Raw genomic sequence first — 14139 nt, forward strand, 5'->3', positions numbered from 1 at the left:
CACCCAAAGTACAGGAGGCTTTATGGAAAGGGTAGCGTTGTTGTTCCTGGGAGCCTTGAGCCCCTCACTGTGGGCCCTTTCCTTCTGACCTCAAAGCACTGCATGGGGCCTCCTCACAAATTTGCAGCTCAGGTTCTCTTTCTTCTTCTTCCTCAGGGCTTGGATTTCGAGGCCAAAAACCAGCACACACTGTACATTGAAGTGACCAATGAGGCTCCCTTTGTGGTGAAGCTCCCAACCTCCACGGCCACCGTCGTGGTCCATGTGGAGGATGTGAATGAGGCACCTGTGTTTGTCCCATCCTCCAAAGTCATCGAGGTCCAGGAGGGTATCTCTGTTGGGGAGTCTGTCTGTACCTACACTGCGCAGGACCCTGACAGGGGGAATCAGAAGATCAGGTACATAAGAGCTGGGCTCAGATGCATCCAACAGCATTAGTAGTATTAGACGGGTTATTTATTATGGCTGAATTTGGTCTCATTACCGGAAAGATTGCTAAATATTTTGAACATCACCCCTGCACGGGGCCTTGCCTTCCTACTCTCCCCAAGGCTGAAGACTCTGAACAGAGGTCTAGGGGGCAGGTATTCCCACTCTCTCTCATGCGTCCCTGCTGCGCCCTCTATCTGCTGCTCAGGCTCCCATTTAGGGGTGAGATGCATTGTTCATGTGATCTTGCTTAGGAGCCCCCATACCCATAACCCCACCTGCCAGTTGGAATGAGTAGGTTTTGAAGGACAACAAGAATTCTAAGTATTATGGATGTGATTCTTCTCAACTTTTCCACTCAGCTACCACATCCTGAGAGACCCAGCAGGGTGGCTAGCGATGGACCCAGACAGCGGACAGGTCACTGCCACAGGGGTCTTAGACCGTGAGGATGAACGGTTTGTGAAAAACAACATCTACGAAGTCATGGTCTTGGCCACAGATGATGGTGAGAGCTTCCTCCTGGTCCCTCCACTTGGGTACCTTTGGAGCCCATGACAGCACATCCCCTCCACAGTGTCAGGGAAGGATGTCAGCAAACCAATCTGGAGGGTCAAAGGTGACTTGCAGAGGAGTCTTTCTGAGACCAGGATTGGCTGGCTATGGTTTCCCCAAGACCTGAGTGTTAGGAGAATGACTTCTTTCAACCCACGTGTGTGGTTCACCAAGCCCAGAATTGGCCGTGTGACTGATTGAAACAGGCTGCCTGGAAAGCGCCATGATGGTTAGTGATGTCATACCATGGCAGGAATGGGGGTTAGGCTGTGATTTGACATCGCTGCTTGACACAGTGAAGCAAGCCTGGAGGCAGATCAGAGGTCACCGCAGGGCTGTGAAGGGAAGCATCCCTACAGCTCATCAGCAAGCACTGCGTTGGTCCTGAGACAGCCAGTCGGTTTCCCTTTGTGGTAGATTGGTAGTGGCCATATGGACGAAGTGGCTGTAACAAAGCTCTGGTCACTGAGAACGTCTGCTATGAGAAAGATGGCATGACTGCCATGGATTAACTATCACCGGTTTGCTCTATGATGAGCCCAGGGCAGTGCATAGAAGCTCTTGAAAAGTTACAGCTGAGCAGTAAACAGGAACCTCTCTGGGCTGATTGGGTAGGTCATAGGAATCGCCCCAACCAAGGGCAGATACTAAAAGGGATGCTGTGTGTAATTATCAACAGGGAACCCTCCCACCACTGGCATGGGGACCCTCCTGCTAACACTTATGGACATCAACGACCATGGCCCTGTCCCTGAGCCCCGAAAGATCATTATCTGCAACCAAAGCCCTGTGCCCCAAGTGCTGAACATCACGGACAAGGACCTGTCCCCCCACACCTCCCCCTTCCAGGCCCAGCTCACACATGACTCGGATATCCACTGGACAGCAGAGGTCAATGAGAAAGGTAATTGAGTGGTGGTGGGTAGTAGGTGGGTGTCTGCCCCATACCAGGACCCTGTACACATTCCCAACATCTCGTGTCACAGAGTTAAGAACATCAGCCAAGGTGCGCCTGGGTGGCTCAGTTGGTTAAGCATCTGACTTTTTTAAAAGTTTATTTATTTTGAGAGAGAGAGGGAGCATGCACCAGTTGGGGAGGTGGGGAGCAGAAAGAGAGGAAAAAGACAAATCCACCCAGGTGCCCCTAAGCATCCAGCTCTTGATCTCAGGGTCATGAGTTCAAGCCCCTGATTGGGCTCCATGCTGGGCATGAAATGAAGCCTACTGTAAAAAAAAAAAAAGAGGAGGGGGGAGATGGACATGGGGGAGGGCACTTGTGGGGATGAGCACTGGGTGTTATATGGAAACCAACTTGAGAATAAACTATTTGTAAAAAAAAAAAAATCAAAATATTGGAGAAGTGCTGTTCAACATTGTTGCTGCTTATTAACTTAGTGTTAGCCTGTGGGATTCTACAGTAGCCCTTTAAGACTATTCTAGTCCAACCACCTTCCTATGCAGATGGAAAAACTGAGGCTGGGAGAGAGAGGGTGTGACTTTCTCAGTATCACATAATAAAAGAGCTAGGATTCCTGCAGTGATAACAGCTTACATGCCATGAGCATACCTACTATGTGCTAGACACCACTTCAGATGCTTCATAAATTAGGTTACTTAATCCTCACAACAACCCTGTGAAGAAGGTAGTATTAACACACATACATGTGTGTGCACCCATTTTACATATGAGGAAAGCAAGGCTTACAGAGGTTAAATTATCTTGCCAAAGGCATTATGGCTAGAAAATGATGGACACTAGAATTTGAATCCAGGCGGTCTGATTTACCATTAGGTCTCTGCTTCCTATCATTTATTGAACCTTGACAATACGCAAGGTGCTTTTTCTTATTTAATATTTCTGCTACCTTCTGTGGTCAGTATTTTTATACCTATTTAAAAATGAGAATGGGGGGGGCGCTTGGGTGGCTCAGTCGGTTGAGTGTCTGACTTTGGCTCAGGTCATGTCTCATGGTTTACGAGTTCGAGCCCCACGTCAGGCTTTGTGCTGACAGCTCAGAGCCTGGAGCCTGCTTCAGATTCTGTGTCTCCCTCTCTCTCTGACCCACCCCACTCGTGCTCTGTCTCTCTAACTCTCTCAAGAATGAATAATAATCATTAAAAAATATTTTTAAAAAATGAGAATGAGGCTCAGAGAAGTTAATAGCATGCCCCAGGGCACAGAGTAGGTAAGTGTGGAGCAGAAGTTGAAGCCACAGTCCCTTTCCCCCGCACCTCTGCTCCAGTCCACCTCCCTGTCCATTCTCTTCCCACCCACTCAGAGGTTCTCAGTCTGTCATGGTATTGAGTTGTCACAGGACTGAAAAGGGGTCTAACCTGGTATCAAGCGGGTGAGGACAAGGGTTGTATGAGAAAGGCAGATCCAGCCCCAAGTGCCAGGAAGGCCTCTGGAGAGACACTATCCACTTTGGATTAAAATGTCTCCCCCTTCCTCTTGGGGCTAAGGTCCCTCAGGAAGGAAATGGGGAACCAATATATACAGGTTCTGCCCCAAAGGATCCAAATGTCCAGTGGCTATTACTCCTGCTCAAACCAGCCCTGAAAGGACTCAGGAGACCTGCTTTAGACACCCATATCATCTCAATTTTATGATTTCTGTGATTTGGATATATATGGCCAGCACCTTTCTTTTGAGAAGACAACTTGGACTCCTTTTACCCCCTTGTGGCCTAGAAGCCATTTTTTCCCCATCCCTGACCTTATCATTTATAGAGCATGGACTCTGGAACCAGAATGCCTTAGTTCAAGGCCCAGTTTCTCCATTTATTAGCTTTGTGATTATGGACAAGTTACTGAACCTCACTGTTCCTCAGTTATCCCTATCTGTAGAATGGTGCTGATAAGTGTACCTCCTTCCATACAGTTAATGTGAAGATTAAGTGGTAACACGAGAGGCATCTTGTCTGGTAAATCAGTGCCCAGTAGGTGTGAGCAGTCACCTTCATCACCACTGTCTCCCGAGAGCAATCACAGATCTGGCTCAGTCAGGTGTGAGCACTATGACCAAAGCCCACTGGTACCAACACCTGGTGATAGTATTGAAACCTGGTTCTTGGTTTTAAGTTAATTTTTCTTTACTTTTTTTTTTTTTTAATGTTTATTTATCTTTGAGAGAGCACGCACACGTGCACAAGCAGGGGAGGGGCAGAGATAGAGAGGAAGACACAGAATCCGAAACAGGCTCCAGGCTCTGAGCTGTCAGCATAGAGTCCGACCCAGGGCTTAAACACAGGAACTGTGAGATCATGACATGAACCAAAGTCGGACGCCACCCAGGGGCCCCTTAGATTAGTTTTTCTACCTGATCATGTCCTTGTTGTCAGGGGAGTCAATCCAACCCCTACTCCAGTGTGACCTCACGTTAATTACTTGACCTCCCTGAGCTTCAATTTCTGCATAAAATGAGTATAATAGCATCTGCCTCTTGGGGCACCTGGGTGGCTCAGTGGGTTGAGTGTCAGACTTCAGCTCAGGTTGTGATCTTGCAGTCCGTGAGTTTGAGCCTCGCATCAGGTTCTCTGCTGTCAGTGTAGGGCCTATTTTGGATCCTCTGTCCCTCTCTCTCTGCTGTTCCCCCACTTACTCTCTCAAAAATAAATATTAAAAAAATAGTACCTGCCTCTTAAAGTGGTAGTGGAGAAGCATAGGGCATGGCACCCAGTCAGTGCCCACTTAGTCACTGGCACCACCATCATCATCAGCACCTGAGAATCACCAGGGTGGTGGTAGGGATGTTTCCGTGAAACACCCCACGTTGTCCTCTGCATGGTGGACTAAGTATTCAGCCTGCAGGGCTACCTGTCTGCCTGCCTGCTGTTGCTGAATGAGAACAGGGTGGATTTTCCCTCCGGCCGCCTTGCTAAGAGGAGGCCAGAGAGTCTGAACTCTGAACTAAAAATGGCTTTGGGCCACCTGCGTAGCTGAGTCAGTTGAACCTCTGACTTCGGCTCAGGTCTTGATCTCACGGTTCACGAGTTAGTTATCTCTCAGGAAGAATATATTCCAATGTATTCTTTTTTTCAGGCAGAGAACAGTCTAGCAGCTAATGGTGCTGAGCAATTATTGGCCTTGTATGACAGACTTTTTAAAAAACTGCATTATTTTAAAAATACTGTGACTATTGATTTTAAGGGGGAAATGATTAATTAATTTATTTTTTAAAAAATTGTTTATTTTGAGAGAGGAGGGGGGAAGACGGAGCATGAGCAGAGGAGAGGCAGAGAGAGAGGGAGAATCCCAAGCAGGCTCCATGCTGTTAACACAGAGCCCCACACAGGTCTTAACACCCACGGACTGTGAGACCATGACTTTTGCTAAACTCAAGAGTCAGATGCTTAACTGACCGAGACACCCAGGTGCCCCAATGAATATATTTTTCCATCTCAATGATCCTTTCCATGATGGTGGCTTTGGCCAAATGTCAGTTTTTAACACTTGGCATAAGTGTGCTTTGGGAATGGATATCTATTTGTCCCTATTGCCCAGATGTAGAGGCCCTCTCCTCACACCTCCAACATGATCTACTCGGTTCCACTTGTGATCTCCCACGGTGAATGTTATCTGTCCACTGCAGGAAACACAGTGTCCTTGTCCCTGAAGAAGTTCCTGAAGCAGGACGCATACGATGTGCACCTTTCTCTGTCTGACCATGGCAACAAGGAACAGCTGACGGTGATCAAAGCCACCGTGTGTGACTGCCATGGCCATGTGGTGAACTGCCCCGAGCCCTGGAATGGGGGCTTCCTCCTCCCAGTCCTGGGGGCTGTCCTCGCCCTGTTGCGTGAGTACCAGTGCCCTCTCCCCTCTCAGGATGGGGTAGTTAGAAGCCCCAGTTCTACTCTGAACTGCTGGGACTAAGACATCCCCAACATTGCCCATTTGTTCCTGATACTCTTAATTCTAGGAGTGTCATTCAGTGGATAGATGTTGATGGAGTTTCTGGAATGTGCCAGGCTTTGGGGATATAGTGATGAACAGACAGACCCATCCCAGCTGTCATGTCATCTAGAGGCTAGAGCAGTGGTTCTGAAAGTGTGATCGCCAGACCAATGGCATTAGCATTACCCAACAACTTGTTAAAAAGGCCAGTTCTCTGGCCCACTCCTGACCCATCGATTCAGAAACTTAGGGGTAAGACCCAGTAATCTGTGTTTTGACAAGGCCTCAGGTTCTGATGTATGCTAGAATTTGAAAGTCATTAGTCTAGTGGGTGGAAGTGTTTAGTTACAAGCTAAGTTCTTTACTCTAAAAGTAGAACCTATCACATTTGTTTTTTCCACTCTCTGAATCCCTTACACAGAAAAACATCCAATCAGGTACGAATTCAACAAAGGCAAGCTTTAATGAATCCACATACTATATACCAAGCACTACTTCCAGTGCTGGGGGTGCAGCATTTTATGGAACAGACCACTCTCTGGCCTCCTGGAGCTTATTTGCAGTGCAGAGAGCAGACAGTAAATCATTTGGCAGAGAAATTGGGGTTGGTATGGAGAAAAAGAAGCAGAGGGAAGAGGTCTGCCATCCTAGGAAGGATGGGTAAGAAAGGCTTTGCTAAGAGGGGATATTCGAGTGAAGATCTGAAAAAGGTGAGGTACCAAATCATGCAAATATCTCAGGAACAGCAAGTGCAAAGGCCCTGAGGCACCACTGTGCTTGGTGTGTGGAAACAACAAATGGCTGAAGTGGAAAAAGCAAAAGGGAAAAAAAAGAGATGAAGGGTGTGGCAGTGCATCCTGTTGCACCTTGTAGGCTCTTGTGAGGATCTGATGAAATGGAAAATCATCCAGGTTTAGAACAAAGCAGTGATGTGATTGGACTTGAATTTTCTAGGATTCCTACTAAACGACTGTACAGGGGTAAGCATGGAGACAGGGAGACCATTAAGAAGCTATTGCCATATTCTAGGAATGAGATGGTGAGAAATGGTCATATTTCAAGGAAGAATCTATTCAGATTCATGTGTGGTAATGAGAAGAACCATCAAGGATTCTAATACCCAAACAAGTAGAAACTGGAGTTTCCACTAACCAATTTGAAAAGGATCATGGGAAGAGAATTGCCAGGCAGTCCAAATGGAGATGACAGTAGGCAGACACATAAGTTTTGGTGCAACTGAGAAGTCCAGTTCACCTCCTTCCTGCCTTTCCCCAGACTCTGTGAGGAGGAAAAGGGGAGGCCAAGATTACAGTATATCCAACATAGGGTGTGCATGTTGATAATCCACAGACTCCCCAAGAAGGCTAGGTCTATTTTGTTCGGCCAGAGACAAACAGGAATTGCATAAACAGGCCAAAAAAAAAAAGTGCTAAAGCTAAATGGTGGCTGTATCCTCTCACATTGCATAGCCACAGAGATGGCCCTGGGGTCCCTTCTTTTTTTTTTTTTAATATATATTTTTTTTATTTCTAGGAGAGAGAGAGAGAGACCGCGTGAGCCGGGGAGGGTCAGAGAGAGGGAGATACAGACTCTGAAATAGGCTCCAGGCTCTGAGCTGTCAGCACAGAGCCCGGCGCGGGGCTTGAACCCACGAACCGTGAGACCATGACCTAAGCGAAAGTCGGACGCTTAACTGACTAAGCCACCCAGGCGCCCACCTGGGGTCCCTTCTTAATGTGGGATTAACTGGGGGGTAGTCCTGGCATTGGGGAGAACATCCAGGCATTAGTTGGCCAATACTCCCATGTCCACATGGCCTGCCAGCCTTTCAAACCATATTACTAAAGCCAGTTCCTCTCTTGAAATATCAAAATAGCATTTGCACCTAAGTTCAACTTACACCATGGAGTTGTACTGTCTTGCTTTTTAACTTAAAATCTGTGGCTAATGTAGGGGTCATTGGGGACTGAAAAAGAGTCTTGTTGAAAAGTAACACGTGCTAGGAGATTCCCATCCCCATAGAAGAGGATTTCCATGAGGACCAATATCACCAATAAGGGAAGACTGACAATAAATGGTAGAGATTTATTGCTGGGGGAATGAAGTCAGTTTGCTGCTAGGAGGAGGGGATAGTAGACTGAGGCCTGAAAGGTGAGAGCCATGCGTGCAGAATGTTCCAGGTGAGAAGAGCCCACATGAAGCTCCTGAAGTGGTAAACTGGTAGGTGTTATTTGAGGAACCCCAAGGAGGCAAATGTGACCAGACCCGCATGGTAGTGTATATGTGTGCAGAAAGTGGGGGGGCCCAATCCGGTACACTTTGATAAATAGTTGGGGGTTTTCCTAGGTGCAGGGGAGCCATTGAAGTGTTTTCAACCCTGGCTGCCGAGTGGAGGGGTCTAAAATTAGATGGAGCTTCAAGGGTTGGGGGTATTGGCCAGCTCTGTGGTTGTGGGGGGGTGAATATTTACCCTTCCTAACTCTTCCAGTCCTCCTGCTGGTCCTCCTCTTGTTGGTGAGGAAGAAGAGGAAGGTCAAGGAGCCCCTTCTGCTCCCAGAAGATGACACCCGTGACAATGTTTTCTACTATGGCGAAGAGGGAGGCGGTGAGGAGGACCAGGTGAGGCACTGGGAAGGTCTAAGGGTTGGGAAATGGATGCCTCCAGGGCCGCTGGCAGGGATGGTTGGGTTAACCAACGTAACCACGTTAGCTACATTGACCAAACTCTTGCCTGAAGCATCCGTCTTCATGTAAGATTGATACCCCTTCTCTTCTGAGAGGGTGTCTCATCCATTGCTGTAGTCCCTTTGGCCTCAGCTAAAATGACCTTGAGCCTGTGCTTAATTTTGGAGGAGGGCTATGGGAACAAGGGCTTTCAGAAATATCTGACAAAGATTAAGACCTACCCGTGAATCAGAACATCCAAGTGGCAGGGAAATGGGATGAAATGCAAATGGTGGGGGAGTTCACTTCTCAATTCCATGCTCTCCTTGATTTTTATGAAGGACTATGACATCACCCAACTCCACCGGGGTCTGGAGGCCAGGCCTGAGGTGGTTCTCCGCAATGACGTGGCGCCATCCTTTATCCCCACACCCATGTACCGTCCACGTCCAGCCAACCCAGATGAGATTGGGAACTTCATCATCGAGGTGAGGCGTAGGGGGCCAGCCAGGAGAAGGCTGTGATTCAGGCACCAGCATGAGAGAAAAGACATGGGCTTTGGGTCTTGGCTCTGGGTTCAAATCTTAGTTGCCCCACCAACCAGCTGTGTGACCTCCTGACATATTTGGCTAACTTCTGGGCTTCTATTTTCTCCTCCATAAAACCCTAAGTTGCAGAGTGGTTAATAGTAGGTTAGGAATCATTTATTCATTTATTCAACATACATAACAGTTGCTTGAAAATTGCAGGCAGACCACCTGGGTTTGAGTGCTTAAAAATCCGAGGTGATCCCAATGTGGAACAGAGTTGAGGACCCTCTGTTAAAGGTCACTTTAAGGGTCAGATGAGTAAGCACCTAGAACAGTGGTCCCCAAACACTGAAATCTCCTGGGGAACTTAAAAAACTGACATTTCTGACTTTCCATGGAGATTGTGATTTAATTGATCTGGATGTGGCCTGGGCTTCGGAATTTTAAGAAGATTCCCAAGTAATAAGAGTCTATGAACCACTGGCTTGGTGTGTAGCATTTATTTTTATTTTATTTAAAAAAAATTTTTTTTTCAATGTTCATTTTTGAGAAAGAGACAGCGTGAGCTGGGATGGGGCAGAGAGAGAGGAAGACACAGAACTAGAAGCAGATTTCAGGCTCTGTGTTGTCAAGAAGCCTGACGTGGGGCTCAAACTCACAAACCATGAGATCATGACTTGAGCTGAAGTCAGACGCTTAACCAACTGAGCTACCCAAGTACCCCTGGCATGTAGCATATATTAGGTAATGATAGTTATTGTTGACAATAGCTGAGTGTCTCAAATGTTCTTAACTCTGATCACACATTTGATTATCTGTGGGATTTTGAAAAGTAACCATTCCTGGAATCCAGGGATTCATTTATTTTTTTAGACTCTATTTTTTTTTAAGCTCCCCAAGCTTAAAATCAAATGTACAGATAGGATTTTAAGATCCACTGAACTAGGTACATAGAAGATAAATGATAGGAGCCTAGCACAGCCTGGTACCTCACTAGCAGTAAATGAAGGTTTTTCTTTCTTTTCTTTTCTAAAGTAAGCTCTTCACCCAATGTGGGGCTTGAACTCACGACCCCTAGATCAAGAGTTGTATGCTCTACTGACTGAGCCAGTCAGGTGCCCCATAAAATAGAGGTGCTCAGTAAGAGGGAGGGAAGAAGGAAAGAAGGATATGAGGAAGGGAGGAAAGATAGATGGATGGGTTTTAGGGAGTGTGAGGAAGCAATGATGGGCAGAGGGCCCAGTGGCTTGTCAGAATACCTCACTTGGGCTTGAACTTTCTGCTTCCCCTTCTTGCCTTCTAGAAGTAGTCTGGTAAAGTTAGACTCTGTTGTTTGGCCTGAGAGTGCTACGCAAAAACAAAAGCGTCTGGGGAAATTGCTCAGAGCAGATGGTTTGAGAAGATGCCTTGGAGCTAAATACCTGGAACTTTTCCCTACAGTTAGATGAAGACCATTTCCAAAAGGTCCCTGTGTCAGATAGTTTGCAAATACCCTGTCATTCAATCCCCACATCGACTGCAGGGAAGGAATCCTAGTGTTATCCTCATTTTACAAATGAGGAAAATCATGTTCCCCTATATGCCAGGTACTATTCTCATAAGCACTTTGCACATATTTACATGTATTAGTGTGTTTCTCTAAAACTATTTGAAGTCTCCCGTTGCAGAGATCAGACAAAACAACACCTAGAGATTAAGGGGTTTGCCCAAGGTCACAAAACTAGTACGTGAAGCCTGAGTTCTGACTTGAGCTGTCTGGTTTCAGAGTTCCTCCCTCCTCTTGACCTGCCACACTGAGCACTTGCTGTGTACCGGGCTCAGGGCTAAGTATCTATGCGCGTTATTTCATTTCACCCTTCAAACCTGAATGGAGGAAAAAGAGGTCTTCACAGATGAGGAAGTGCAGGCGGGGCAGGGTGAACTAACGTGCCTGAGCTCCCACAGCTGCCGCGTGTCTGACCGCTGCTCCTAACCACCCGCTCTTGTCGCCACAGAACCTGAAGGCGGCAAACACGGACCCCACGGCCCCGCCCTACGACTCCCTGCTGGTGTTTGACTACGAGGGCAGCGGCTCTGATGCTGCGTCCCTGAGCTCCCTCACCTCCTCAGCCTCTGACCAGGACCAAGACTATGATTATCTGAATGAGTGGGGCAGTCGCTTCAAGAAGCTGGCGGACATGTATGGTGGTGGCCAGGATGACTAGGCCGCCTTCCAGCAGGACCCGGGCTAACGGCAGGCCGCAGTGGCATCTCCAAGGAGCCTGAGTCCTCCCCTCAACCAAGAACTTGGGAGCTTGTCAAGAAGTGACCTTAGCAACTTGGAGGAGAGAGGCGTCAAGTCTGACATTAAGGGTTGGTCTCTAAGCCTTTCAGAGTAGAAGGCCATGGGCAGTTCAATTTCACCTCTGAAAACCTCGCAGACGGGGCCAGGGCTGCTTTTGAGGACAAATTTCCAGGAGTCTATAACCTACTGTACAATGTCTGGCTCTGTCCTGAGACTGAAGAGACTCTGACCATCCCCTCTGCCCCCCAGTGATGTTTTCTTTGGAATGGACCCTTCTCCTTAGAATGAGGCCTCTTATTGCAACCTGGATTTTTTTTTTTTTTTAATACTATCTTCAAAAAGTTAGAGGCGGGTCCTCAACCGTCCCCTGGATTCCTCCAGAAGCCCAGCCCTGGGCTGCTTGGCTTATGTGCCCTCATACGTTTGTCTCTTCTTCAGGCAACCAGGTCTCCTGTTGGAATGAATTACTGCGTTTTTATACTGAGCGCAACTAGGTTGTTCTTTATTTTTTATTTTCCCTATTGAGCGCTGTAGATAAAGGGTGATGACAATCGTGTAAATGTACTACAACTTTTTTTATTAAAGAAATTTTTCCCAGAGGTACCAGGGGAGTGAACTTTTTTTTAATTGCCGTTTTATTTCCCTGTGAGTCCCATACCATACCATTCACCCACCTTGGTGTCCAATTCAGCGGGTTTTAGAGGGTCCAGAGTTGTATAAGAGGAGTGAGCACTTCTAACCTGGCTTCACCTAGGTGAAGGACCTAGGTCCTGATGGTAGAGGAAGCTCAGGATTCGCATATGTGCCTAGGAAGGACTGATGAGGGTGAGCCTGCCTTCTCTCCACAAATTCCTTAAGTAAACTGTACCCCCAATGTGGTGCTCAGACTCACGACCCTGAGATCAAGAGTCATGTGCTCTTCCGCCACTGCCCAGGCGCCCCTCTCTACAAATTCTGAGCTGCTCTTCTGTGTGGCAGAACCATTAGCTTCCTTACCCCTGGGCTGGACCCTACCAGGACTACAGGCAACATCTTTTCTGGAACAGTGACTGGTGTAATGTAGGGCAAGCACTTCCTCTTATGTGTGGTGGGCTCTGTATCAGAAGGCAAGGAGGGGGTGGGGAGGATCTGATACTGCTTCTTCCTAGCAAGTTGATTTAACCTCTATTTGCCTCAAGAAAATGGGGAATTTTTATGGAGACTGGATGACTTAATATCTGGCATACTGTAGGTACAATTTGTGTTCACTGGTAATAGCTACCATTTATTTAATACATTTTAGGGCCAAATAACACTTCCACTATTTCCTTTAAACAAATTGTCACAATCACCCTCTGAGGGGATTTTCCTCCTTTAAAGAATGGCCTCATTGTATTTTTTTTTAATGGCACCTGATCATCATCAAAATCAAGCCAGACAGAAAATTAGAGAACTCAGCCAGGATGTGCGTGAAATTGAAGCGTTCCTAACAATAGTTGGATGCACGAATAAGGATGAAAAGACAGCAGGGAAAGAACTAGTCCATGTGTTCCTTTGTTACAGCGAAAATTACCATTTTCTTTGCGATGAACCAAGAGAAAAGTGTCTCAAGTGAAGCTGTAGGGATTGCTGGATTGAATTATTAGCTTTCTTTCCACAAGAGGGACTAATTCTTTAAGCAATGGTACTCAGAGTGCAGTGCCTAGACCGCCAGCCTCTGCATTACCTGCCGAATCAGCCATTCTAGGTGGGACCCTGCAATCTGCTTTAACTGGCCTTTCAGGCAATTCCAATGTCCGGTCAAGTTTGCTACCAAGGCTCTGAAGAATGTGACTGAGGGTGTCCTGATGCCCCAGATCATGGATGGGAAATCAAAGGGGAACGAAGTTGTGTGGGAAACCTTCTTATCCATCCTCGCTCCACAGCTCCTTCGCCCGCAGGTCAAGGCCACCTCCTGGCTCTCGCTCAAGCTGCAGCCTCTGGTTCCTGTGGCCTCAAATTTCCCTCTACCAGGGACCTGCTGCTTGTGTTGATAAGGTGAGAGGATTTGGTGTCTCAGCCAGCAAACACCTGCTGCCCCTTATCTTAAACTCCTCTCTGAAAAGCCTAAATAAAGCCTGAAACCCTATCTTCAGCTGAGACTAATAATAAAACCAAACAGCCACTTTGCATACTGGCCTTCCTCCCCTGGGATTTTTGGAGGGTGGTGAGGAGAAAAAGTGGCTTTTTCTAGCCAAGCCTGATCTCTGTGGATGAATCTAGATTCCCCTGGCAATGGAAATAGGCACCAGCCTCCGAGGGATTTGGAGAAAACCAGCCTGGGCTCTGGGATGGGATTGATTATGTAACATCCCTTTCTCACTCTGGGCCTACTTCTCATCTGCAAAATGGGATTTTAGGACTCTGGTCTTTAGGGCCTATACTAAGGAGTCCAAATATGATAAGGTACCAGTGCTAACCACTCCAGAATTCAGCATAACCAGTGTGCTCGGTTCTACGAGTGGGGACCACCTGAGTGTTAATCCTTCATGTTTTGTGGTGCAACCATTCGGTATGTGTCCTTCTGATCTTTTTCCCACTGTGCATTACAGATTTTGCATTATACCTTTTCATAGCACGGCCTAGGAAGCTGCCTTACTTACTGTCTACGACATACCCAGTGTGGATGTCAGCATGTATTCAATCTCCCCACCATCCATGGACATGAATGATTCTAGTTTTTTGCCCTTAATGTTGAAATAAATTCCCTGGAGCACCCATCTTTGCAGATACTTCAAAGCCAGTCTTCCAGTGACTAGGGAT

The 14139-nt window shown here is 47.1% G+C and overlaps 1 protein-coding gene across 2 annotated transcripts in view; it reads left to right on the plus strand.

The window, feature by feature from the left end:
- CDH3 (cadherin 3) overlaps nt 1-11918 on the plus strand; it is a 45548-nt gene extending 33630 nt beyond the window's left edge. For both annotated transcript variants that reach the window (XM_077755508.1, XM_077755509.1), the window contains exons 10-16: nt 157-398; nt 792-937; nt 1664-1888; nt 5576-5782; nt 8369-8499; nt 8886-9032; nt 11069-11918. In XM_077755508.1, the coding sequence (XP_077611634.1) occupies nt 157-398; nt 792-937; nt 1664-1888; nt 5576-5782; nt 8369-8499; nt 8886-9032; nt 11069-11278 (1308 nt within the window). In that variant the 3' untranslated portion in view covers nt 11279-11918. The remainder of the gene's footprint in view (nt 1-156; nt 399-791; nt 938-1663; nt 1889-5575; nt 5783-8368; nt 8500-8885; nt 9033-11068) is intronic.
- Nucleotides 11919-14139: the final 2221 nt, after the last annotated feature.

The sequence above is a fragment of the Crocuta crocuta genome, unplaced genomic scaffold, assembly GCF_008692635.1.
Source record: "Crocuta crocuta isolate KB4526 unplaced genomic scaffold, BGI_CrCroc_1.0 scaffold152, whole genome shotgun sequence".
Lineage (NCBI taxonomy): Eukaryota > Metazoa > Chordata > Mammalia > Carnivora > Hyaenidae > Crocuta > Crocuta crocuta.